Source organism: Oryctolagus cuniculus, chromosome 21 (assembly GCF_964237555.1).
Source record: "Oryctolagus cuniculus chromosome 21, mOryCun1.1, whole genome shotgun sequence".
NCBI classification, from domain to species: domain Eukaryota; kingdom Metazoa; phylum Chordata; class Mammalia; order Lagomorpha; family Leporidae; genus Oryctolagus; species Oryctolagus cuniculus.
The window spans coordinates 26,820,027-26,847,499 of NC_091452.1; the positions used below are offsets into that span (position 1 = coordinate 26,820,027).

Consider the following 27,473-nt stretch of genomic DNA (forward strand, 5'->3'; position numbering starts at 1 on the left):
AAGGAAGGAAAGTCAGAGAGATCGGTCCCAATGAAACTAAAAACCTAGCAAACAAATGCCACCGTGTCTTACTGCTGAAGAACAGTGCTCTTTGCTTGAAGAGTCTGGTTTCCGGAAGCAGATGGCAGCATCATTCCCATGGCTCTGGATGAGAAACCATGTGGGGCCCTGCATCACATATCAGATAGTTCCAAACTTCAGGGCAGTCCTGCCACTAAGGCTTTGGTAAGAATGCACTGATAATTAAACATGAGGAGGTGGCCCTTATGAGCTCTAAGCATTGTGAGGCCTTCTCGCCTGTTATTTAATGAGAGCATGTTTTCACATTCTAATTGCTCCCTGTCCCCATCTAATAGGATCTAAAAAGGCTGAAGTCCTTTCTTTAAATCCTCTGTCTCTCCCCTTCTCTTCAACATACCAGTTTTCCACCATTTATAATGTACGTGTCAGTGCTATTCCAGCCACAGCATTTGTGTTCTGTTCTGAACATACATTCTCATGCTTTGTGATGTGGATAGGCTAAATTTTCTCAAACTTTCCTCACTTTTGTTCTGTTTTCCTATCATGTCCACCTTCAATATATTACTTGCCTTTTACATTTTACTATATTTTTAGGGGAAACCACACCATTCTGTCTTTGAATTCTGCTAAGTTAAATATGTAGTTATATTGGTCACATGTTTGAATTTCCACAAAAGACTAGAACCAAGTTTATTTATGTGCATAACTGTCATTTCTCCAGTTGCCCATAACATGTTTCTCATTCCCATCTGAGACCACAGCAGAATAACTTTTTGTTCATATTTCTTGTATGTTCATTAAAACCAAGCCAGCCTGCAATCCATTATCTGGATCCAACACCACTTCCACATGCTAAAATATTTATGAAAAATAACACAAATTTGGTGCTCCAATGTCTTAAATTTGGGAGGCTACCATGGGACAATACCACTTATTGTCTCGGTTACATGAAGGCAATTTATTTTTCACAGTTCTGAAAGCTGTGTATTCCAATACCAAGGTGCTTGTTTACTTGTTCTCTGGTGAAGGTCTCTGCAGACTGATGGTTTCTCACTGTACCTTCACTTGGGTTCCTCAGGGAACAAGGGGGGGCAAGGATGCTCTCTTTTCCATGTCTTACAGGTGCACTGCTCCTAACAGGAGGCTACACCTTTATTACTTTTAACACTGAATATATTTCAAGATTTCATCTACAAATGTCAACAGTGTGAAGGAACAGATTTATATATGAAGACACTATAAAACTCAATGGGGGCCGGCGCCACGGCTCACTAGGCTAATCTTCCGCCTAGCAGCGCCGGCACACCGGGTTCTAGTCCCGGTCAGGGCGCCGGATTCTGTCCCGGTTGCCCCTCTTCCAGGCCAGCTCTCTGCTGTGGCCAGGGAGTGCAGTGGAGGATGGCCCAAGTGCCTGGGCCCTGCACCCCATGGGAGACCAGGAGAAGCACCTGGCTCCTGCCTTCGGATCGGTGCAGTGTGCCGGCCGTGGCGGCCATTGGAGGGTGAACCAACGGCAAAGGAAGACCTTTCTCTCTGTCTCTCTCTCTTACTCTCCACTCTGCCTGTCAAAAAAAAAAAAAAAAAAAAAACTCAAGGGGAAAACAAAAGATAACTTTATTTTCTTTCTTTAAAAGATTTATTTTACTTACAAGTCAGAGTTACACAGAAAGAGAAGGCGAGGCAGAGAGAGAAAATCTTCCATCCACTGGTTCACTCCCCAACTGGCCGCAACAGCCAGAGCTGCACTGATCCAAAGCCAGGAGCCAGGAGCTTCCTCTGGGTCTCCCCGCGGGTGCAGGGGCCAAAGGGCTTGGGCCATTTTCTACTGCTTTCCCAGGCCATAGCAGAGAGCTGGATAGGAAGTGGAGCAGCTAGTACTTGAACAGGTGCCCATATGGGATAACCTTATTTTCATATGAATAATTTTGAAACCACACATTTTTACATATTTATTGTTTATGAAAATTTTAAAGAAGCCTTATATGCATATATTTAAAACATGTAGAGCATACTAAACATACTTTTAAATTCCATCTTCCTCAAATTTATTGAAGTAGCCTCATATAAATATTCCATTTATAATATCCAGGAAATACATACTTGTGATAATCATAGTTGGTAGGAGCTCAGGGTGGAGGATTATGATGGAAAGCTAGAAGGGTTTCAAAGTATATCATTTAATATGATCAAATAGTACTAGGTTATCAGGTTGTGACTGAAAATATGTGTCCAATGATGGACATTAGTCTGCATGTTGATTGTATAATTAGGGCACTTTTGCCTTTTATATCACTGACTATAAAATCTTTGCATAGCAATGGTAAAATTAGCCAAAACTGATAGGATATATACACATTGTTTGTCACCTTTGGTTAATAAAAAGGCTTACATATATGTTTTGGGTCTCTGAATTGTAAACCTATATATATATAGCCAGAAATGCATAACAGGATCAAAATTCCACATAATGGTGAGAAGTTTCACTTCAATAGCTTTTTGTTGACTGGTGTTGGTTATTGGTGTCTACTACCCTTATGTTAGGTCAGATGGATCTGACACTGGAGGCCACCCTCTGGTAGGAAGAATATTTCAGAGAGTCTGGGTGTGTGCCCACCCTATATTAAGGAAGCCTTAGTAGCCATGCTCACATATTAGTGTTGTTTCAAAGGCCAAATCAGAATAGGCACCTAGGTGTGGAAAGTCACAGGCTCAGTGCTTTTAGGAGAATCTATTTCCAGGACAGGGCAGTAGGTAGGCAGTACTTTGTTTTACTGGTGGGTATCATGGTTTCCAGGGAGGGAGTTTCTCACTTCACGGCACGTGAGAACTAATGGTCGTCACAGAGAACCAAGAAGACATAAGAGAATGTTGTTGAGGCCCTAAATGTAAACAGGTCTTTAGGAGTAATAAAGACATTGCCTACTGATTTTCATTTTGACTGATTCTAGAGCTTTTTCTTGGGGAGAAACAAGGCTAAGACAGAAGCGCATATATGTGGCTTATTTAGGATCTGATGCCAGAGAAAGAGTGAGGGGAATAGAAAATGTAAGAAGGGGAAGCAAGTTCACAAAAGAAAACGCTGCTGAGTAGGCAGCTAATGTGAAACAGTTGGTCTCCATATCACTTTGAATTGTATCCAACCAAAAATTGCTGTCAACTGATCTGAGATTTGGAATCTGAGACCATTGTGTATTACTGGATATTGTCTCTGACCCTCTTAGAACCCTGTTAACTTGAGTGAACTTTAAGAGAGAGCTGGCATATTTAATCCAGATGAATGAAAGAGGTTTGTAGATTATTGGGAAAGCTGCCTGGTTATGAAGAGCAGGTCATACAGGGCCACTCAACAGAAACACAGTTGGCCATAACACGGAAGGAATGGCATATTGTGAGCAAGCTTTAAACCATGGATTCAAGCTGAAAATCAGTTGACTTGGGGAAAGGTCTTTAGTTCAGTACTTAAAAAACACTTGTGCCGGCGCCGCGGCTCACTAGGCTAATCCTCCGCCTAGCGGCGCCGGCACACCGGGTTCTAGTCCCGGTCGGGGCGCCGGATTCTGTCCCGGTTGCCCCTCTTCCAGGCCAGCCCTCTGCTGTGGCCAGGGAGTGCAGTGGAGGATGGCCCAGGTGCTTGGGCCCTGCACCCCATGGGAGACCAGGAAAAGCACCTGGATCCTGGCTCCTGCCATCAGATCAGCGCGGTGCGCCGGCCACAGCACGCCGGCCGCGGCGGCCATTGGAGGGTGAACCAACGGCAAAGGAAGACCTTTCTCTCTGTCTCTCTCTCTCACTGTCCACTCTGCCTGTCAAAAAAAAAAAACAAACAAAAAAAAAAAAAAAAACACTTGTGATGTCCACACTCCAGCCTGAACATGTAGATGTAGTTCAGCTTCACTTCTGAATCTAACTTCTGATAAGGCAGGTACTGGGAGTCAGCAGGTGAGTGGCTTCGATATCTGCATCTTTCCATTCAAATAGGAAACCCAGATTGAGTTCTAGACTCCTGGCTTTAAGTTGTTCTGATCCAGCTGTTGTGAGCCTTTAGGGATTACACCATTAGATAGAAAGTCAAAACAACTGAAAGAGAGGGAATCAATCCTCCCAAATTATTTCTATGAAGCCAGCATTACATTAATTCCTAAACCTGAAAAAGATGCAGCAGAGAAAGAGCATTATAGAAGAATCTCTCTGATGAACATAGATGCAAAAATACCCAATAAAATTCTGGCCAACAGAATTCAACAACACATCAGGAAGATCAACCACCCAGACCAAGTGGAATTCATCCCTGGTATGCAGGGATGGTTCAACGTTTGCAAATCAATCAATGTGATACACCACATTAACAAACTGCAGAAGAAAAATCATATGATTATCTCAATAGATGCAGAGAAAGCATTCAATAAAATACAATACCCTTTCATGATGAAAACTCTAAGCAAATTGGGTATAGAAGGAAAAACCCACAGCCAGCATCATATTGAATGGGGGAAAGTTAGAAGCATTTCCACTGAGATCTGGCACCAGACAGGGATACCCACTCTCACCATTGTTATTCAATATAGTACTGGAAGTTTTAGCCAGAGCCAAGAAAAAGAAATTAAAAGGATACAAATTGGGAAGGAAGAAGTCAAACCATCACTCTTTGCAGATGATATGATTCTTTATTTAGGGAATCCAGAAGACTCCATTAAGAGACTATTGGGGCCGGCGCCACGGCTCACTAGGCTAATCCTCCGCCTTGTGGCGCCGGCACACCGGGTTCTAGTCCCGATCGGGGCGCCGGATTCTGTCCCGGTTGCCCCTCTTCCAGGCCAGCTCTCTGCTGTGGCCAGGGAGTGCAGTGGAGGATGGCCCAAGTGCTTGGGCCCTGCACCCCATGGGAGACCAGGAAAAGCACCTGGCTCCTGGCTCCTGCCATCAGATCAGCGCGGTGCACCAGCCGCGGCGGCCATTGGAGAGTGAACCAACGGCAAAGGAAGACCTTTCTCTCTGTCTCTCTCTCACTGTCCACTCTGCCTGCCACAAAAAAAAAAAAAAAAAAAAAAAAAAAAAGAGACTATTGGAATTCACAGAAGAGTTTGGCAAAGTGGCAGGATATAAAATCAATGCACAAAGCCACAGCTGAGAAAGAACTTCCAAGATCCATCCCATTCACAATAGCTACAAAAAAAATCAAATACCTTGGAATGAACTTAACCAAGAATGTTAAAGGTCTCTATGATGAGAATTACAAAATCTTAAAGAAAGATAGAAGATACCAAAAAATGGAAAATATTCCATGCTCATGGATTGGAAGAATCAATATCATCAAAATGTCCATTCTTCCAAAAGTAATTTATAGATTCAATCTGAAACCAACCAAAATACCAAAGACATTCTTCTCAGATGTGGAAAAATGATGCTAAAATTCATATGGAAACACAGGAGACCTTGAACAGCTAAAGCAATCTTGTACAACAAAAACAGAGCTGAAGGCATCACAATACCAGATTTCAAGACATACTACAAGAAAGTTATAATCAAAACAGTATGCTAGGCAACAGAAACAGATGGATAAACCAATGGAACAGAACAGAAACAGCAGAAATCAATCCAAATATCTACAAATAACTTATATTTGATCAAGGAGCTAAAACCAAGTCCTGAAGCAAGGACAGTCTATTCAACAAAAGATGCTGGAAAAACTGAATTTCCACATGCAGAAGTATGAAGCAAGACCCCTACCTTACACCTTACACAAAAATCCACTCAACATGGATTAAAGACCTAAATCTCCAACCCGACATCATCAAATTATTTGAGAACATTGGGGAAACCCTGCAAGACATTGACATAGGCAAAGACTTCTTGGGAAAGACCCCAGAGCACAGGCAGTCAAAGCCAAAATTAACAATTGGGATTGCATCAAATTGATAAGTTTCTGTACTGCAAAAGATACAGTCAGGAAAGTGAAGAGGCAACCAACAGAATGGGAAAAAATATTTGCAAATTACACAACTGATAAAGGATTAATAGCCAGAATCTACAAAGAGATCAAGAAACTCCACAACAAAACAAATCACTCACTTAATAGAGGGGCCAAGGACTTAAACAGACATTTTTCAAAAGAGGAAATCCAAACGGCCAACAGACACATGAAAAAATGTTCAGGATCACTAGCAATCAAGGAAATGCAAATCAAAACTACAATGAGGTTTCACCTCACCCTGGTTAGAATGGCTCACATATAGAAATCTACCAACAACAGATGCTGGCGAGGATGTGGGGAAAAAGGGACACTAACCCACTGTTGGTGGGAATGCAAACTGGTCAAGCCACTATGGAAGTCAGTCTGGAGATTCCTCAGAAACCTGAATATAACCCTACCGTTCGACCCAGCCATCCCACTCCTTGGAATTTACCCAAAGGAATTTAAATTGGCAAACAAAAAAAGCGGTCTGCACCCTAATGTTTATTGCAGCACAATTCACAATAGCCAAGACCTGGAACCAACCTAAATGCCCATCAACGGTAGACTGGATAAAGAAATTATGGGATATGTACTCTTTAGAATACTATACCGCTGGGTTGTACTTTGTGTGTCTGTGTGGGTGCAAACTGTTGAAATCTTTACTTAGTACTGAGTTGATCTTCTGAATATAAAGATAATTAAAAATGAAGAATGGGATGGGAGAGGGAGTAGGAGATGGGATGTTTTGCAGGTGGCAGGGTGGTTATGGGGGGAAGAACCGCTATAATCCAAAAGAAGTATTTTCAAAATTTATATTTATTAAATAAAAGGTTTTTTTAAAAAAAGGTAGATCACAGTAACAAGGTTTTCAAAAATAAATTTTGGGGTACGGCACTATGGTGTAGTGGATAAAGTCACTGCCTGTGATGCCAGCATCCCACATGGGCATCTGTTCAAGTCCTAGATGCTGCACTTCCCTTCCAGTTCCCTGTTAATGTACCTGAGAAAGCAGTAGAAGACAGCCCAAGTCCTTGGGCCCCTGCACCCACATGTGAAGACCCAGAAGAAGCTCCTGGCTCTTGGCTTCAGATCAGCGCAGCTCCCATCATTTGCATTTTAACAGTCCTTCTGGAAGGAGAATGGAAAGACACAGAGGAAGAATCAGAGGAGAAGAAATCAGAGCAAGCCATGACCACTCACCATCAGGCATAGAGTAGCAAGAATAATGAACAGAAAGACACAACTCAGTATGAGTTGGTTGTGCAGAGGGGGGAAAGTGGAGTTTAATTCCATGTGTGTGCATGAGAGACTGCCTGGACACTGGCACAGGAGGCTGAAACTGGAAAAACAAAGCGTATGATCAAAAGAAGTGAGATTGGGACACATTGTGTTTGAAGTTGCTGTTGTTAGCTCAGAAGAGAGAGCTAAGCAGCAGAATTTCAGTGATCAGAGTAAATGAATTATCTTAAAGAAAACAATCACAGAAAGAGGAAAGGGAATGGAACAGAATCTGAGGAAACGCTGCCATCTACTGGTAGAGGCAGGGAAGTACATAATAGAAGAAAAGGACAGGAGAGAAGGAATGCTATTTGTTCCAGGAATAATGATAATCTCAATGTTAAGGAATCTATTCATGGGACAGTGCTATGGCTTAGGGTTACACCTCTGTCTGTGGTGCCAGATCCCACATGGGCACTGCTTTGGGTCATGGCAGCTCTTCTTCTGATCCAACTGTCTGTTCATGGCCTGGGAAAGCAGCAGAAAATGGTCCAAGACCTGAAGAAGCTCCTGGCTCCTGGCTTCAGATTGGCCCAGCTTCTGCCACTGTGGCTATCAGGGAGTGAACCAGTGCAGGGAAGACCTCTCTGTCTCTCCCTCTCTATGTAACTCTGCCACTCAAGTAAGTCTTCTTTTAAAAGGTCTTAACTATTTAAAAAAAGAAATCTATTAATATGAGTATGTGTGGTTTCCAAATTTATAGCACCAAAGTTAAACTTGAATCTCAATTCTATTTCCCATAACCTTTGTGAAGCACACTGTTATAATTTCATGACATTCAGGAGTCTACGGGAAAAATTTAATCACCCTCGACATAGTCATTGAGAAATGGACCTGCAATAAGAGAGATTTCAGTTTATTCCAAAATTGTTTATTTAGTTTCATCTATTCCTAACCCAGGCTACTGAGAGCTGGGCGGGGGGGTGGGGGTGGGTGTGACATCCACTGGTTCATTCTCCAAATGCCCAAAACACACAAGATTGGGCCAAACTAAAACCTAGAACCTGATCTCCAACCAGGTCTTCCTAATGGATGGTGGTGGCCCAAGTAGATGAATTATCATCTACTGCCTCGCAGGACACATTAACAAAGAACTGGAACTGAAGCAGAGTAGCAGGGACTCAAGTCATGGACTTTGACAATGAACGGAGGCATTCCAACAAGCAGTTAACCCAGTATACCACAATCATTGCCCCAGAACCTGTATTTTAACATTGTAAACTGCATATATCATAGCCCTGTGGCAACAACACAACTGAATATGTAGATGGAAGATCTCTCTTCTCCCTCATTCTGTAACCCTGACTTTCAAAAAATAAATACATTTTTAAAAGATTTATTTATTTATTTATTTGAAAGTCAGAGTTACAGAGAAAGAGGAAGAGAGACAGAGAGAAATATCTTCCATTCACTTGTTCACTCCGCAAATGGCTGCCACAGCCAGAGCTGTGACAGACCAAAGCCAGGAGCCAGGAGATTCTTCAGGTCTCCCACGTGGGTGTAGCGGCCTATATACTTGGGCCATCTTCTGCTGCCATCCCAGGCACATTAGTAGGGAGCTGGATTGGAGATGAATCAGCCAGGACTCAACCTGGTGCTGTATGGGATGCTGGCACTGCAGACTAAGGCTTGACCCACTGTGCCAAATAAATAAATAAATCTTTTTTTAAAAAAATTCTTACTTGCATTCAATTCACACCTGCAAGGCTCAAAGAATCTTCTGAAAACTCCTATTAGGGTGGTTCAAATAAATTAAAACAATATTGGAGCCAGCACTGTGGTGCAGCAGGTTAAGCTACGGCCAGCAACAGTGGCATCCCATATAGGTACCAGTTCTAGTGGTGCCAGCTGCACCACTTCCAACACAGTTCCCTGCTAGTGTGCCTCAGAAGGCAGGAGAAGATGGCCTAACTCCTTCGGTCCCTGTACCCATATGGGATACCCAGAAGAAGTTCCTGGCTCCTGGCTTTGGATCAGCTCAGTTCTAGCTGTTGTGGTCATTTAGGGAGTGAACCAGTAGAATGAAAGACCTCTCTCTCTGGCTCCACCTCTCTCTGTAACTGTTTTTCAAATAAATAAAATAATCTTTTTTAAAAATGTGAATGGATTAAATAAGCACCAAATAAATGCTTTCAAAGGCTCAAAATTGCCCAAAGGAAAGGAGAAGGAAGTACACATAAAAACATGATTTGATGGCCAGCGCCACGGCTCACTAGGTTAATCCTCCGCCTGCGGCACCGGTACTCTGGGTTCTAGTCCCGGTTGGGGCGCTGGATTCTGTCCCGGTTGCCCCTCTTCCAGGCCAGCTCTCTGCTGTGGCCCGGGAAGTCAGTGGAGGATGGCCCAGGTGCTTGGGCCCTGCACCCCATGGGAGACCAGGAGAAGCACCTGGCTCCTGGCTTCGGATCAGCGCTGCGCGCCGGCCATAGTAGCCATTTGGGGGGTGAACAAACGGAAGGAAGACCTTTCTTTTTGTCTCTCTCTCTCACTCTCTAACTCTGCCTGTCAAAAAAAAATGATTTTATAAACATAAAAAGCAGGATAAAAAAATTGATGTCTCAAAAAGTTGACCCTTGTCTAAAATTATGAAAATATATCTAAGCCCATTTTTATAGTTACTTTGTCAGAATCAATCCAACTGACAAAAAGTACTGTGGGAAATTTTCAAGATGGTGAAATAGGGAGGGCGCTCACTGCTCCAGTCTAGGGAAAGATGGTTTCAAAGAGAAGAGAGTGCAATTTCAGGGAAGAGTTAGGAATAAAATGGCAGAAGAAACTCCACACAAGTCCGAGGACACTGTGGATCTACATGGAGGGTGTGCACACACACAACTCAAGACCCCAGCAATTGAAAGCCTCAGCACGAGCTTTAGAGTGAGGTGAGACCACATGGCAGCAGCCCAGGCCACTGGCGATAGAGCCGTGGAAGAGCCTGGCACAAGTCTGGCTTGGAGCCCTGTGGGGGACAGAGTACCAGCCAATCTAGAGAAAAAAGGAGCGGAAGGGTTCTCTCCCCAGCCACCTGGCACTCACTGCCTGTGACTAGCCAAGAGAGGGAAAACACCATTTTGGACACACATAACAGCTGCACCAGAGTTGTGTCTGTGCGCCCAGCAACCAGCCAAGAGGAGATGTCTGAGACTGGCTGGGAGAATTCACAAGGGGGCTGGGTGCTAATGACTGTGTGAGCTTTGAGTGCCAGGACTGTGAAAACAAGGTGTCTGTGTGGCAGAGCGCAGCATGCAGCTGGGACTTTCGGCAGTCACTGTAGGAGGTTCCACGTGTTCAGGGCTCCATGATTCCCTGGGGAAGGTCACTGCTGTAGGATCTGTGCTCACACCGAGGACTGCACAGATCCTTTACGTGGTTCTTGTGGCAGCACGGACATAAACTGTACACCCCGGGGCTACTGCCTAAGCATTGGTCTCCTTTGAGAGGAGGTGAGCGTGCAAATATGCAGGGAGAGGGACCAAGATGACGGTATAGCGGCAGGACGTTCCCAGTCACGTGGGGAAGAACAGGTAGTGAAGAAGCAGTGGGGATACAAGCTGGCGACGGAATCTTGAGAAGTTTGCACAGAGAAGCCCACGCGTCCACCAGAGACTGCTCGAGTCCATCTTAAGGGAGCAAAGAGGTACAGCGGAGAGACCAAATGAGGAGATTGGCACCACCACCATTCCCCCACCCCCCAGCAAACCATTCAGAGGTTGCACATCCACAGAGCTGAAGATAGCAGTGGGCAGGGAGTTGCCAAACTGCAACTGAAGCTCCAAGCAGGAAGAAGGAGGAAGTACAGGGGAACAAGCCGAGAGGCTGGGCACGCCATGGTCCGTCTATGTCTCCCCCCTCCCCTCAGCTGGACCCACAGCCGGAGGGGAGAAGCCATACTGCTTGTCTACATGTTCAAGTGTAAGCAGGGAACTGCCACATTTGCGTCCTGTGCACACACCCATCAATTGCAGGGGCCACCTCACAAACGCCCCAACTGGGAACAAGGATCACATTTCAGAGTGGTTCACAAATCACCACACAAGCTGTACAACAAGGAGTAGTCCTAAACAGTGAAAACCTGAGCTCCTTTCACACGCTAGTGTCTCCAGTAGGCGGGGCTTAGTGCACCACAGCCCTGGCACCCACATCCATCATGATCTAGAAGTAAACAGGGCTCAGCAGGCAGGGCTGCGTGCTTCCACGTGCAACGCAAAGACACACAGCAGCTCATAGAAGAGGGAAATCGCACCACAGGCACAAAGTCACAAATTAAAGATGAAGTCAACCAGAAATGCCAAAGAAGAAGGAAAAATCCTGAATAAGAATAAGGAAGGGGGCCCGCGCTGTGGCGCAGTGGGTTAACGCCCTGGCCTGAAGCGCCGGCATCCCATATGGGCGCCAGTTCTAGTCCCGGCTGCTCCTCTTCCCATCCAGCTCTTTGCTGTGACCTGGGAAAGCAGTGTGCTTGGGCCCTGCACCTACATGGGAGATCCAGGGGAAGCTCCTGACTCCTGGCTTCAGATCAGCGCAGCTCCGGCCGTTGCAGCCATCTAGGGAGTGAGCCAGTGGATGGAAGACCTCTCTCTCTCTCTTTCTCTACCTCTCTGTGTAACTCTTTCAAATAAATAAAATACATTTTTTTAAAAAGAATAAGAAAGACTATATGAACTTCCCAAAGGAACAATACAACTCTTCAATAATGGAGGCTGAAGAAGAAGAGATGGAGGATATGCCAGAAACAGAATTCAAAAAATTAATAGTCAGATTACTTAGAAGCAATCAGAAACAAACTCATGATCTAAATGAAAATCACTCCCAAGAAATTGAGATTTTAAAAAGCCAGAATGAAATACTGGAAATGAACATTCCATAGATCAAATTTTAAAATGCAATGGAAAGACTTGGCAATAGAAAAGATGAGACATAAGAAAAAATATCAGAAGTAGAAGACAAAGTTCCAGAAATAATACAGTCAGACCAAATACAAGAAAAAGAAAATGGAAAATAAAAACCTATGGTTGGAGATTTGCAAGATTCTATCAAATGACCCAATTAACATTTCTAATGCCAGGCCATAACTGAACCACAATAAAGAAGGAGAAAAACTTACCATAAAGAGATACCTAGAAATTTGAGGGAAGGAGTCAATCAAATGGAAATTTCGAAAAAAGCTGCCATTCAGAATGTGGTTGAAAATGTTATTAGACTGGGGCTAACGCTGTGGCATAGAAGGTTAAGCCTGCAGCCCAGAATCCCATACGGGTGGCAGGTATCCTTGGCACATTAGTAGGGTGCTGGATCAGAAGTGGAGTGGGCCGGACTCAAACAAGCACTCATACGGGAGGCAGGTATGATAGACTGCCATGTAACTCATGATGCTGGCTCTACTTGGGAAAGTTTTAATTTCAGGGCTGGTATTGTGGTGTAGTGGGTAAGGCACCTGGGATGCTGGCATCCTATATGGGCACTGCTCCCTATCTCAGCTGCTCCACTTCTGATCCAGCTCCCTTCTGATGGCCTCAGAAAAGCAGAGGAAAACAGCACAAGTGTTTGGGCCCCTGCCACCCCTGTGGGAGGCCTGGAGGAAGCTCCTGCCTCCTGCCTCCAGTCTGGCCCAGTGCTTGCTGTTCTGCCATCTTGAATTGAACCAGCAGATGGAAGATGTCTCTGTATGTGTAATTTCGCCTTTCAAATAAATAAATATTTTTTAAAAATTCTAATTTTGGGCCAGCACCGCGGCTCACTAGGCTAATCCTCCGCCTGTGGCGCCGGCACACCGGGTTCTAGTCCTGGTCGGGGCGCCGGATTCTGTCCCAGTTGCCCCTCTTCCAGTCCAGCTCTCTGCTGTGGCCCGGGAGGGCAGTGGAGGATGGCCCAAGTCCTTGGGACCTGCACCCCATGGGAGACCAGGAGAAGCACCTGGCTCCTGCCTTCGGATCGGCACAGTGTGCCGGCTGCAGTGCGCCGGCCGCAGCGGCCATTGTGGGATGAACCAACGTAAAAGGAAGACCTTTCTCTCTGTCTCTCTCTCTCACTGTCCACTCTGCCTGTCAAAAAAAAAAAATTCTAATTTTGGTATTTTGACTTAGAATTATTTCTTATCCTTGGTAACAATTTTTAGTGAAACCTTAGCAAGGAATTTTGAACTGCTGTGTATCAACTTATGAAAACATTTACCAAAAGGCCCAATGGCTTGTGTGGATTTTAAGAAGCCAAGAGCACAGGTATCTAGAAAAATTTATCCTGGGGCTGGCACTGTGGCACAGTAAGCTAAGCCTCCACCTGCGGCACCGACATCCCATATGGGCGCTGGTTCGAGTCCCGGATGCTCCACTTCCCATCCACCTCCTGCTGATGCACCTGCAAAAGCAGTGGAAGATGGCCCAAGCGTTTGGGTCCCTGCACCCACATGGGAGACCTGGAAGAAGCTCCTGGCTCCAGGCTTCAGCCTGGCCCAGCCCTGGCTGTTGCAGCCATTTGGGGATTTTTTGAACCAGTGGATGGGAGATCTCTATATCTCTCTGTAACCTGGCCTTTCAAATAAACAAAATAAATAAATCTTCTTAAGGGGGAAAAAAAGAGTTAGGGTGGAAATGGGGAGCAAGTGGTGTTGGGCCCCATGGTTGAGATGCCCATGTGCCACAGCAGAGTGCCTGGGTTCAATTCCCCACTGTGCTCCTGACTCCAGCTCCCTGCCAGCAACCCCCTGGGAGGCAGCAGCAGTGAGGGCTCAAGTAATTGGGTCCTTGTCACCCACAAGAAAGGCTTGGGCTGGGTTCCTAGCCCCAGGACCCTGGCTGTTGCAGGCCTTTGGGAAGCGGGCCAGCGGATGGGAACACTCTTTCTGTCTCTCTGCCTCTTTTTAAAGATTTATTTATTTGGCCAGCACCGCGGCTCACTAGGCTAATCCTCTGCCTGCGGCGCCGGCACACCGGGTTCTAGTCCCGGTCGGGGCGCCAGATTCTGTCCCGGTTGCTCCTCTTCCAGTCCAGCTCTCTGCTGTGGCCCGGGAGGGCAGTGGAGGATGGCCCAAGTGCTTGGGCCCTGCACCCCATGGGAGACCAGGAGAAGCACGTGGCTCCTGCCTTCGGATCGGCGCAGTGCGGCAGCCATTGGAGGGTGAACCAACGGCAAAGGAAGACCTTTCTCTCTGTCTCTCTCTCTCACTGTCCACTCTGCCTGTCAAAAAAAAATTTTATTTATTTATTTTAAAGGGAGAGAGAGAGAGGGAGGGAGGGAGGGAGGGAGAGGGAGGTCTTCCATCCACTGGTTCACTCCCCAAATGGCCACAACAGCCAGGACTGAGCCGGGCCAGACCAAAGCCAGGAGCCAAGAGCTTCTTCCAGGTCTCCCATGTGGGTGTAGGGACCCAAGCACTTGGGCCATCTTCCACATGGGTGCAGGGGCCCAAGCACTTGGGCCTTCTTCTGCTGCTTTCCCAGGTGCATCAGCAGGGAGCTGGATCAGAAGTGGAGCAGCCGGGACTTGAATAAGCATCCTTATGGGATGCCAGAACCGCAGGTGGAGGTTCCATCTCTGCCTCTTGAGGTAAAAAACTAAGAAAAGTAGAAGACCGGAGGAGCTGCAGTGCTGCCACACTGCCCGTGTGCCCCCCTTCCAGTGCCCTCCCCAGGCCCCACGTGCACTTTTCCTTCCTGTCCCCTTCCTCGGCCCCTCTGAATGCCAGATGCGGCAGAGCTGCAGAGCTGGGTGTGGACCCTGGTGTTCCCTGATGAACTCCCGGACAGGGTGTAGACGGGCAGGGGACATGGAGGTGCAACCAGCACCCAGAACCTGGACCCACATGAGCCCAGCAGCCGTTAGGAAGCCAACAGCTATTGAGTGCCTACTGAATACCTACACAATCTTCGCACAGATGGTGGTCAGTATTTATAGCATGCTTGCTGTGTGCTGGGCGCTTGGTGTTGAGGACACGCGAGGTCCCTCTCCCAGTCCAAAAGGGAACAGAGGCCAGGGGCCTTGCATACCAAGAAGTAGAAAGACACAAAGGCAGCTTGGCAAAGGAGCAAGGGGGCAAGAAGGCCCTTCCAGGAGGGGTGTACAAACCACGTCCCAACAGGAGCAGGATGTGCATGGGCCCGGAGCAGGAAGTGGTCAGGACACTCAGCACTGAGCGAGTGGGTGTCACGGAGGGGCAGACCCAAAGCCGGGGTCTTTGTCTGACAGCAGGAGCTAACCCAGCACACAGACGCCCCTGCCTGGTCCCTCCACTGAGGAATGGGTGAGGTTTACACCCAGAGGGTCTTAGCATGGCTCAGCAGGCAAGGGAGGGGGAACCCTAGAGAGGCTGCTGTTTGGCAGGGCGTATCCCTCCCAGATGCCTCCCATACACTGCTAAAGAATAAATGAGGGGGCCAGCACTGTGGCAGAGCAGGTAAAGCCGCCATCTGCAGTGCCAGCATCCCATATGGGCGCCAGTTCAAATCCCGGCTGCTCCACTTCCTATCCAGCTCTCTGCTATGGCCCGGGAAAGCAGTAGAAGATGGCCCAAGTCCTTGGGCCCCTGTACCCGTGTGGGAGACCTGGAAGAAGCTCCTGGCTCCTGGCTTCAGAGAGGTGGGGAGAGGTGGCTCAACCCCCTGTCAGGTGGAAATTTACAGCCAAGGGGCCCGCTGGGGTCAGTGGATGGAAAATGAGGGGAGGGGACACCCTGGGGGGGCGGGGCAGTCTGGCCAGACTGAGCCAACAGCATCTCTGCAGCAGGCCGGCCAGGCACACCAGCGCCACCTAGGGGACAATGGGAGATGAGGGACCGATCAGATATTACTGGGTGATCAGATAACATCAAGGGTTTGGAGTTCTTTTATACCAAAAAAAATTTTTTTGTTGTTTTTTATTTGAGAGAGAGCTAGAGTGAGAGCAAGAGAGAGAAAGTGCTCCCATCCACTAGTTCACTCCCCAAAATTCCCACAACAGCTGGGACTGGGCCAGGCCAAAGCTGGGAGCCAATGTTCCCGGGCAAGCAGCCCAGTCCCAGTGGAGGGGACAGGGCCATGTGCAGAAGCCCAGGTTGGGGAGCCGCAGCCTCCACCGTGGACCCTTGGCTCCAGGATCAGCCCCAAGGCCACCCCTCCAACTGGCCAAGCTCACACCTGCCCTCCGGCACCCGTCTCACAAAGCCCACCTGCACCTGCTCACCCTCACTCACAGCTCTGCAGCCTTCCTCAGGGTCACCCTCCCCCTTGCACCTGCACAACTCGCGGCTTTGGGGTCCACAGGCACCACCCACCCCTCACCCCTGCAGCCCCTGCAGGAGCAAATCAGCCAGAGACGATGGAGCCAGCAGCCTGCTCTGCCCAAGCCCCTGCTGCCTCTCCCATCCACCCTCTCCTGGGGATCTCAGGGTCGCTTCATTTCACTGGGGCAGACTGGGAGAGGGCAGAGCCCCTGGGCCACCGGCTGGCTCCAGGGATCAGAAGAGCCAGGAGCTAGAGATAGGTGACTCAGCAGGAACGGAGAGGGAGCGGGAGTCAGAATTAATTTGCACTCCCTCTGCACTTTCCTGAAAGGTTGCAGGGAGTGAATGAACCCGAGGGAACCCAGACTTCTCCAGTGTGGCTGCCCAAGAACAGAGTTGACAGCACCCCTAGACCCACCACCACCCCTACTCCCACCCCACACCCCAATAAGCTCGCCACACTGGCCCTCTGCTGGTTCCAGCAGGTTCCAGCAGCTGTGTCCCCTCCCAGCCTCACCTGGATCCACCCCACCCAGGCCCTCCCTCTCTCCCCACCATCTGCTGCAGGAGGCCCCAGGCCCCAGAGCACCAAGTCCTAACTAGTCCCCCGGGGGATGGGGGCAGTGAGAACAACACGCTGAGTGTGTGAGGGGGCGGGGAGGCTTCTGCCCTCTAGAGGGCGCCTCCAGCCAACTGCCTATGGTGCTGTGATGGGCACAGACACTGTTGCCAAAGGCACTGGGGTCAGAACGGATGGGGTGCGGTGGTAAGAGACCTCCGAGGACAGGACAGCCAGCAGGGCCCTGAGCCTCCCGACCCCAGGCTGAGGACCAGGGGGTTAGTCAGCAACCCGCGGGGGAGGCCGGTCCCACCCAGCTCCGCCCTGCAGCCCCCTGTTATAAAACGGATACAGGATCCCAAGCCCATTCATCCATTTGGTCCTTCACACAACATCAGGCCTGTGTGACGCCATTGAATGCTTGGCTCTGCTGGGACCCGGCCCTAAACTCAGGGATGCGCCCCTTCTGGTGGACAGAGAGCAGTCACTTTACACATGGGAGCTGTGGGGGAGGGGGGCTTGGGTGGACAGTGTGAGATGGGCAGAACCCCCAGAGGCCTCACTCAGTGTCGGCTGTGTGCGTGGCAGGAATGATCGGGTTCCTTGCAGCTAGCTGTGAGTGGACGGCAGCAGAGCACGGGAGGGAAACAGCGGCCTGGGCTACGACACGGACGGAGGCGGCCCTGAGCCAGTGAGGAGGCTTGTGGGGCCGACGACCACCCCCAGCCTTCCCCTGGCCCTGACGGAGGCGAGCTCCTATCCCGACTCTGGGGGCATTGCTCCATGTCCCAAATGGCTCTAACAGCCGGAGCTGGGCCGCTCTGAAGTTTCTTCCGGGTCTCCCACGCGGGTGCAGGGCCCAAGGACCTGGGCCATCTTTGGCTGCTTTCCCAGGGTTCTGGGTGTCAATTCGGCCTAGGCCGCTGGGAGGGGACCCGCCGACGGTGCACGAGCGCCTGCCTGCCAGCGGCGAACCCCAGGGCCTCTAGAGACGCCAGCCGTCCCCGAGGCCTGGCCTTGCCAGGGTTCCCCAGGCCCCGGGACGAACCCACACCCCCACGCGCCCTCGGGGCCCTCAGTCGTTCCCAGCGCCGTCCCAGGGGCCCGCGGTCGCTAGGTTGCGGGCCGGGGCTCCCGAGCAGGCCCGGAGCCCGCGGTAGCAGCGGTGGAGGCGGCGGCGCGGATGGCGGCGGAGCCCGGGCGCCAGTGGGTGCAGGCCCGCAGCGCGTACGCGGCGAGCGAGGCGCTGCGGCGCGGCGCTGCCCGCCGGCGGGAGCCCACAGCGCAGCCCAACGGGCCGGGCCAGGAGGACGCCCGGGCCCCAGGCCGCCTGGCCCGACTTCGAGGCCAGCTTCGGGAGAAGGCGGCGCCGCGGCTGCTGCGGTTGGCGGAGCACGCGATGGAGGCGGAGGCGAAAGGGCCCAGCGCGAAGAGCGAGGCGCGCGGCGGCGGCTCCGTGTGCTCCGTGTGCGGGGAGCCACGCGGCGGGGCCACCTACCCGGCAGGAGTCCTGGAGGTGAGCGAGCAGCGGCTGCAGGAGGGGCTGGCGGCCATGCGCGCCGAGCTGGGCGCGGGGCTCGAGGCGCTGCGGGAGGAGCTGCGGGCCGAGCTGGACGCGTTGCGCGCCCTGCTGCCGCCGCCGTCGCCGCCGCCGCCCCCCGCGCGCCGCGAGCCCCGTGAGCCCCGCGCTGCCCCGCGCGCACACGCGCTCCGCGGCCCGGGCCTGCTGCGGGCGCTCGGCACCGTGAACGCCCTGGTGGCTGCCTCGAGATCCATAGACGATGGCCCCGACGGCCCCGCGGACGGCGCTGCGAACCGAGCCCCGGCCCGGAAGAACCTCAAGAAGACACCGGTGCCGCCCGGCGCCCCGGCAGGTGGCGGGGACTGAGGGCGGTCGCGTGCCCGGAGCGATCAGCCCAGGGGTTCTGGTGCCGTCGGGAGGGGGCGAGAGCCCTGCCCCGTTGTGGTGTACATTAGGGAGTGGAGGAGGAGGGCGGCGGGGCCGCAGAGGCCAGGGACTGCCCACGGAGGGGTGCGGCGAATGCATAGCCAGGGGGCTGGGTCCGGGCTGGATCGGGGCTGGGCCTGGGAGGAGGGGGTGTGTCGGAGACTCCTTTTGGCAGGGCCAGAAGCAGCCTGGCTCCAGGAGGGTGCGAGGGCAGGGTCGGCAGGGGGCTGTCCCCAGCCTCTGGACACGTGGTCGCAGGGTCCCCGCCTCTGATGGCCTTGAAGAATCGGCAGACTCCACCACTGGGACTGTCACCCACACACCAAGCAACGAACCCCAGGGACACGGGAGCAGCTAAGACAGTGTCACCCAAGTGACAGCCCAGCCCACCGTCTCCCCGGACACTGAGTGCCACTGGCGCACAGAACCTCATACCGTCACCGTCCCTCGGACTCCACTTTACTTGGGATAATGACCCCAAAGACACTTACACTTTCACTTGACCCCGACACAGCGGGATGCCAGTCCCCCCCCCCCCCCCCGGAAAAGACCAGCTACATTCAGACCCGAAGGCTGATTTTTGGAGTGTCCCCACCCCTGGCCTGTGTCACCAGGGCCCATCAGCACTCACAGGGCAGCTTGCATGCGCACTCAGCCAGTTAAGCCGCCACAGCTTCTTCCCTCGGTTGGTTGCCCAGCCCTGTTTTTTGAGTAAAATACGTAATCTTGGCCAAATGCTGGCGTTTTTAAGATCTGCTGGTTTTCCTTCCTCTGCCTGCTCCAGGAGCCAGGTGCGATGTGTAAGGTTGAAGGTGGGGACCCAGTCTTCCCAGGAGAGAGGAGCAGAGCGGGGCTGGGGCTCTGGGTGGACTAGGGGTTGGCTCAGGGCTCTCCAGTTGCATGGGCAGGCACTCAGTGGAGCAAGGGCAGGATTCGCCCTAAACCCCGTCCCCCAGGCACTTCGGGCCAAGGTCATTCTGCATCGTGTATTGTGGGAGGGGGTTGCTTAGGTCCTAGGGGCCCTGCCACGGCCCCAGGGCTGAGCCCCAGGCCCGGCACAGTCCCTTGCACGCCCACCAGGGTGAAAGGGTGAAGGACGGGGCAGCCGCATGGACGGAGGATCCGGGGGAAGCAGAGACCCTGAGCCCTCCTGAGGCTGCTGCAGATCTCGGTGCAAGCTGAGGGGCACGGTCAGAAACAGCCACCACCTGAAGACGTCAGGCAAAGACGGCTCAGGTCAGGGAGAGAATGGACAGGCAGGAACGCCCAGAACCGCCCTGCCTCAGCAGACATCTTCAGAAATAAGGGGGGTGGGCGCCGCCTCTAGGTTCCACCCCCCGCCCCGGGGCTCCCCAGCTCCTTTGCTGATGCTGACCCTCGCCTGCCCCGCAGCAGAGCTCCCCTCAGTAGGCCTGGAGCGCCCCCAGGCGGCGACTCCTGTACTGGCAGCTTGCCGCTAGCCAGAGGCTGGGTCAGGGACAGGAAGGGAAGACGGAAGCCCCCCACCCCGGGGTTAGGTCTCTCAGGTGCTCTCCCGTTACTGTACAGGTCACTGTTGGAGAACGTGACCGGGGGGGGGGGGGGTCCCAGTCCTCAGCCCTTCTGGTCTGGCCGTAGGCCAGCAGCCGTGGCCAGGTGTGCAGCTCAGGGCTCAACAGGCCCTGGCCAGGTTCTCAGACCATCAAGGAAGGCAGAGGGCATTTCCAGTTCGCCCTACTGACGATGACGTGGTGTTTGGAGGGCGGTCATGCGCGCTGGAGGGGGCATCTCTGGGCACAGCCGCACCCCCTGCTGGGCAGCAGGATGCCCAGGCTTGATAAACCGAAGGTGGCAGGCAGCCTTTGCCATCTGTGCGACACCAGCTGAGCAGCCAGTACCTCAGGCAGGGTATGCGTCCCAGAGACAACATACCCAATCTGACGCTCAGCTCAGCGCTTAACTGCCTGCCTGGGCGGGCGGGGCGGGGTGGGGGGGGCGAGGTCTGCCAGATGCCTGCTGTGGGCTGCAAGGCAAGCCCCAGCCCCCCGACCTCAGGCTCCAGCAGCTCTGGGGATGAGCTCACGCTGGGGACTGCACACACTCGTCCAGAACACAAGTTTATTTGGCATTTGGATGTAATGGTTCTCACAGCATTTTAAGAAAAGGATTAGTGCCAACCCAACCAAAAAATAAAATAAAATAAACCCAAACTAAAAACCCTTAGTGAAAGGAAAAACATAAAAACAGGCATTTGAGACGATGTACAGTATCAAATCCCACCTCCGCAAGGCAGGTCAGCCGGCCAGTGGCAAGGCGGCCTGAGGCGGCCTGGGGCGGCCTGGGGCGGCGTGGGGAGCGCCTCTCCCAGGAAGCCACATCTTGCCGCCCACCGAGTTCCGTCGGCCTGCCTGCACCAGGGTGCCAGGGCCCGGGACGGCAGTGAGGCCTGATGAGGGGAAGGGAGCCCCCAGACAGCCCCTTGGCCAGGACCCCGGACCCGTCCTGAGCAAGCACCCCCTCCGCAGCCCCCACGCCGGCTCTGCTCCTGCCACACACACCTGACGCTCCAATGTCCTTCGGTCCCCAGGGAAGCTTCCCTGGGCCACATCCTTGTGCCTGTCGCCTGGCCTGTGCTCTGAGGGCAGGCGCCCCTGCGGCTGCGCTGGGGTGGTCTCTGGCACCAGGAAGACCCTCACGGGCGGCCACCCTGCACCCAGCACAGGCTGGGGGCACGGCCCATGTCCTCACACGTCCTCAGCAGCCACTGTGGCGCCCTGTGGCCAGGGCGATTCTCCAGGGAGCAGCAGCCCTCCCGAGGGGCTGCCAGCGACGCAACAGTTCAGTGACCAAACCCACACCGCCGGCCGGCTCAGGAAAGGTGAGGCCCGTGCAGCAACTCGACGGCACCCTTCTACACAGGCAGAAATGGGCTTCCAGCCCGCGTGTGAGCATGTGCCAGAAGGGGCAGTGCAGGGAGGGGCCGCAAGGCTGCTCCTCGCCATCGCTATTCACAAGCGGAACACGGCCCCCTCCACACCCCAGTCCCTGCGTACCACTCCCACCTGCAAACACGTGGCCACACACACACACACACACACACACGTGCGCGCGCGCACACACACACACACACACACGATCCAGACAGTCAACGTAGAAAAGATAAATGGATGTGCTAAAAATCGCACAGAACCCGCTTCATCTCCAAACCTCAGAAATGCTAAATAAAGGTCTGTGTCAGGCCACAAGGCCACGCCCGGGGCACGCGGCAGCACCCGGAGCTGCCGAGGGGTGGGGAGGGGCGCGTGCGGCACAGGCTCCAGCGCTGGCAGGGCAGGAAGTGAGCTTTCAGGAGGCGGGCACGGCCCAGGGTGTTCGCTTCAGCCACGCACACCCTCCCCGCCGGGAAACACCCTTCATGGCACAAACAAGATGGCAGGGTGGGGAGGGGCAAGAGTAACAGGAGGCGGGGCCCCGAGGCTCCAGAGCACCCCCAGTGGGGGTCTGGGGCCCCAGTCAGCTCCGCAGCCTGGGGAGCCATGCACTGCGATGTCAGCGAGAGGCCGTGGGCTGGGCTTGGGCGTCCCACCCTGGCGCTGGCTTGGCCGAGCTGCCCCCTCCTCTCTGCACCACCAGTCCCTTGGCGTCCACAGCAGCCACCTCCAGGTGTTCACCGGAGGCAGCCCCTCCCTGCCCAGCCCTGGCGGGTGCCAGTGCCACACCCACGCCCTGCCTACCCCAGGCACTGGATGGGGGGCTGCCAGCGGGCAGGCTTCCAGGGATGGCGAGCTGTAACCAGCAAGCCCCCCAGAGATGAGCTCGGGTTGGCCACAGCCGCCGTCAGTGCCTTCTTGGTTCCCTACCTCTGACACCTGGGGTCTGAAGCCACCTTGTCATGCTTCTGCCACTCAAAGAGACAGTGACCCAAAGCAACACATGTGTTTGAAGCTCTCGAGGGAACTCAGTGCAGGTGCTCGTTCCTCTCTCGGAGGGAGGCTGGTCCTGGTCTCTACGCACACACGCACTCGCCTGCCAGGGTGCGTGGCAGCGGAGCAGGGCCCTCAAGTCCCCCGCAGGGGCCAGCGTCATAGCAAACAGGTGCCCCCAGCCCACGGGGGCCACAGGCCAGGCTGTCTACACCATGGTATTGAGGGAGCTGCGGCTGTGGTGGCCGCCTCCTGGCGGTGCCTCTGAGGCTGGTGTGCTCCCACCCTGGGCGGGGTCAGGGGGCACCAGCAGGGCACTGCTGCTGTCGACAGAGTCCTCCAAGTCTGCTAGGGGAGCCCCCGGCAGGGGCGGCGGCTGCTCCAGGAGCCGAGGCGCTGCACCGTCACTGCCGATGTCCCCTGGGGTGGGCGGGGCGGCCTCCACAGGCTCAAAGGCATCGTCATCTGCGGGAGAAGGTGGGGTCAGGGGCGCAGGCCTGGCTGCAGCCGGCACAACTGGGGACACCTCCTGCCCAGCGCTCCCTCCTCTCGTCTAGGGGGTGGTAAGCAGGCCCCAGGCGGCCCCCTCAGACCTGACCCTAAGCGTGTATGGCACTGCTCCTGGCCGGCCACACAGGGTCTGTGTGAACAGGCGTGGGACACCAGCAAGGTCCACAGGGTTAGCGCCCGGCCACAGGGGCAGATGTGCAGGGCCTGACACCCTCTCCCAGCCACACAGCCCCGTGAGGGGGGGGGGGGGCTCCCCAGGCCTCCCCAGAGCCCTCTGCACAGATCCACCAGAGGTGCCCAGGGCAGGCGACCAGGGCCCTGTGCCCAGGCAACTCTGCAAGAAGCGTTAGAAGCAAATGAGAGAGGAGTGCAGAAGGCCCAGAGCAAGCAGGGGGTGCTGGGCGCCCTGTGCGGCCGTGGGATCCCTCCCTGGCGGGGCGGGGGGCACCTGCAGGGTCGTAGAACACGCTGTCCGGGTTGATGGAAGCCTCGTAGGGCGGCGGCGGGTCATCGGGCTGGTCGATGTCCGGGTACTTGTAAGCCGTGTAGGGAGGCGGAGGGTCGTGGAAGTGGAACGTGCCGCCTTCGCCGTCGTCGGAGAGGTGCAGCGGGGTGAGGCCCGTGCCGAGCCCGTCGGGGCCATAATCAAACCCAGGGATCCTCCGGCCGAGGTTGAAGTGGTGTACTGAGGCCGAGAGACAGGGACATTCTGGTACCTGGAGGTGGCCGCCTGGCCCCCGAGCCCTCCCCCGACCCTGCAAGGCCACGTTCGGCCTGCAGGAACAGCCGGCCGGGCACTGTGTTTTGGGGGCTTGGCCCACAGAGTCCCTGCTCCCCTTACGGCTCAGGGAGAACGGACGAGCAGGGTCGGAAGGAACAGCCGTGGCCCAGAGGAGCCAGGGCCCCAGGGAGACTGAGCCTTCGAGCCTGACCTGATGCCCCGCACCAGGACAGGGTCAGCCACAGACACAGGTGACCCCGCTATCTTTACTGGGCACGGCTGAGCAGCACAGGCCGGCGAGGCCGCCATGCTCTCTGAGCCGCCCCTCGGCCCCCAGTGTCTCTGGCGGGTGGCCCACCCTCACGGCTCAGCCATCGGGGAAGGCGCGCTGGCACTCACGGTTTGCTCCGATCAGGGACTCAATGCGCTCCCGGCGCCGCTGGCGCAGCCGGTGGACCATGAAAAGCAGCAGCGAGAGGATGAGGAAGGAGGAAATGCAACTGACAACCAGGCGCATCCCGCTGGCCATGGAGTCGAACAGGCTGTTGCCATCTGTGACGTGGAGAGGAAGGGGGGCCGTGCTCTAGCAAAGGAGCCTCTGGCCTCCCCGCCACCCCCAATGCGCCTGGCCGGGCGAGGCCACAGCCTCCCCCCAGGCCAGGGAAGCAGACCAGGCACATTCGTTTTCCAGACTCCTTACACAGGGAACAGGAACCGCTCAAAAACCAGGACTGCTGTACGGCACCCGAAGCAGAACAGCCAATCACAGGTCCGGAGCAACGTTCCACGCCACGGCCACCTGTGGGGCTGCCTCCCTCGCCCTGGTCATCCTGGCTCTAGAGCCCAAGCAGCTGCTGCGTGCAGATGGACACCCTGACTGCCACCGAGCTGGGGTGCAGTGCTGTCCCAGGACGGGCGTCCAAGTAGCTCTGGGAGCACAGGTGGAGCCAGCGGGCACGACGCCTGCAGGGCCGCCTGCCCCGGGTGCCCTGCTGTGCACGGGCCACCGCCTGCCCCGGGTGCCCTGCTGTGCACGGGCCGCCTGCCCCGGGTGCCCTGCTGTGCACGGGCCGCCTGCCCGGGTGCCCTGCTGTGCACGGGCCACCGCCTGCCCCGGGTGCCCTGCTGTGCACGGGCCACCGCCTGCCCCGGGTGCCCTGCTGTGCACGGGCCACCTGCCCCGGGTGCCCTGCTGTGCACGGGCCACCTGCCCCGGGTGCCCTGCTGTGCACGGGCCACCACCTGCCCCGGGTGCCCTGCTGTGCACGGGCCACCTGCCCCGGGTGCCCTGCTGTGCACGGGCCACCACCTGCCCCGGGTGCCCTGCTGTGCACGGGCCACCACCTGCCCCGGGTGCCCTGCTGTGCACGGGCCACCTGCCCCGGGTGCCCTGCTGTGCACGGGCCACCACCTGCCCCGGGTGCCCTGCTGTGCACGGGCCACCACCTGCCCCGGGTGCCCTGCTGTGCACGGGCCACCTGCCCCGGGTGCCCTGCTGTGCACAGGCCACCGCCTGCCCCGGGTGCCCTGCTGTGCACGGGCCACCTGCCCCAGGTGCCCTGCTGTGCACAGGCCACCGCCTGCCCCGGGTGCCCTGCTGTGCACGGGCCACCGCCTGCCCCGGGTGCCCTGCTGTGCACGGGCCACCTGCCCCGGGTGCCCTGCTGTGCACGGGCCACCGCCTGCCCCGGGTGCCCTGCTGTGCACGGGCCACCTGCCCCAGGTGCCCTGCTGTGCACAGGCCACCGCCTGCCCCGGGTGCCCTGCTGTGCACGGGCCACCTGCCCCAGGTGCCCTGCTGTGCACGGGCCACCGCCTGCCCCGGGTGCCCTGCTGTGCACAGGCCACCGCCTGCCCCGGGTGCCCTGCTGTGCACGGGCCACCTGCCCCGGGTGCCCTGCTGTGCACGGGCCACCACCTGCCCCGGGTGCCCTGCTGTGCACGGGCCACCTGCCCCGGGTGCCCTGCTGTGCACGGGCCACCGCCTGCCCCGGGTGCCCTGCTGTGCACGGGCCACCGCCTGCCCCGGGTGCCCTGCTGTGCACGGGCCACCGCCTGCCCCGGGTGCCCTGCTGTGCACGGGCCACCGCCTGCCCCGGGTGCCCTGCTGTGCACGGGCCACCGCCTGCCCCGGGTGCCCTGCTGTGCACGGGCCACCTGCCCCGGGTGCCCTGCTGTGCACGGGCCACCGCCTGCCCCGGGTGCCCTGCTGTGCACGGGCCACCGCCTGCCCCGGGTGCCCTGCTGTGCACGGGCCACCGCCTGCCCCGGGTGCCCTGCTGTGCACGGGCCACCGCCTGCCCCGGGTGCCCTGCTGTGCACGGGCCACCGCCTGCCCCGGGTGCCCTGCTGTGCACGGGTCACCACCGCCTGCCCCCTCCTTGCTCGAGGGGGCCAGACATCAGCCTGCCCCGAGCCCACACAGGTGTGCGGGGCAGACAGTGCACAGAGCATCACACTCAGTGATGGGGCCCAGCTGCCCCGGGAAATGACAGGGCCAAGAGGAGGCTGCACGGCCCTGGTCCTATCCATTTCCGGAGTCGGGGTGAGGAGGCGGGGGAGCAGCTGAGGCGCCTCTCCAGCCCCTCCCAGGCTTCTGACCTCCCATTCTTCTGGGATCGCCACTTGAGGGCGCATGAGCACGGAGCAGGTGGAGGCCAGGGAGGCTGCTCCCAGCACACATCTGGTCTAAGACAGGGTGGAGGCCCTGCCCAGGAACACGCGGTTAGGGGCTCCCTAGGAGCTGCTGATTGGAGGAGAGCACGGGTGTGAGTGGTAGCAGGTGCGAGGGAGGAGAACTTCTCCTGGCCAAGTGCCCACAATGCTTGGCAACTCGCGGGTCAGGAATCGGCACCAGGAGTACCTGCCACGCAGACAGTGGCGGCCACAGGCACTTCTGAAGCAGCAGTGGCCAGCTCGCTCCTGGAAGCGAGAAGACCCCAGGCGGGCAGGTCCGGCTGAGCTCCAGCAACAGCAAGGGCGGGCCACTGCCATCTCTGCCAGCCTCGACAGGCAGGTCCCCAACAGCCAGCCCCGGGAGACCATTCAGGACCCACACGGAAGGGGCAGGACTCCCTGGGCCCAGGCCACTCCACCCGCCACAGGTGACCACAGTCTGCCCGTGCCTTCCGCCCAGAGGGGCAGAAAGCACCTTGAAAAGCTGCACCTGCTGCTGACAACACTGTGAAGTGGACATGTGGCAAGGTCATGTCCATCCCTCGACTGGCTGCTTTTCTTGCCGCCTCTGGTCCCTCCTGCAGACTCAAGGAAACACTCCATCCCGGTCTGTGGGGGAAGTCCATCGGCCCAGGAGGCCCATCCTGGTCTGTGGGGGAAGTCCCTCGGCCCGGGAGGCCAGGGCCCCAGCCTAGTAACTGCTGCCCAGCTCAGA

The 27,473-nt window shown here is 55.4% G+C and overlaps 2 protein-coding genes across 5 annotated transcripts in view; one reads left to right on the top strand and one right to left on the bottom strand.

Moving 5' to 3' along the window:
* The first annotated feature begins 17,450 nt into the window (after positions 1-17,450).
* Positions 17,451-18,981, top strand: LOC127488346 (protein FAM246C). Its single transcript, XM_051837250.2, has one exon. It carries the CDS (start codon positions 18,185-18,187, stop codon positions 18,887-18,889), a length of 705 nt encoding a protein of 234 aa, XP_051693210.2. The 5' UTR covers positions 17,451-18,184; the 3' UTR covers positions 18,890-18,981.
* A 2,051-nt stretch (positions 18,982-21,032) lies between these two features.
* Positions 21,033-27,473, bottom strand: part of DGCR2 (DiGeorge syndrome critical region gene 2) — an 83,519-nt gene continuing 77,078 nt past the window's right edge. For all 4 annotated transcript variants that reach the window (XM_051837253.2, XM_051837255.2, XM_051837251.2 and 1 more), the window contains 3 exons: positions 24,482-24,634; positions 23,810-24,046; positions 21,033-23,316 (listed from right to left, as the gene is read on the bottom strand). In XM_051837253.2, the coding sequence (XP_051693213.1) occupies positions 23,060-23,316; positions 23,810-24,046; positions 24,482-24,634 (647 nt within the window). In that variant the 3' untranslated portion in view covers positions 21,033-23,059. The remainder of the gene's footprint in view (positions 23,317-23,809; positions 24,047-24,481; positions 24,635-27,473) is intronic.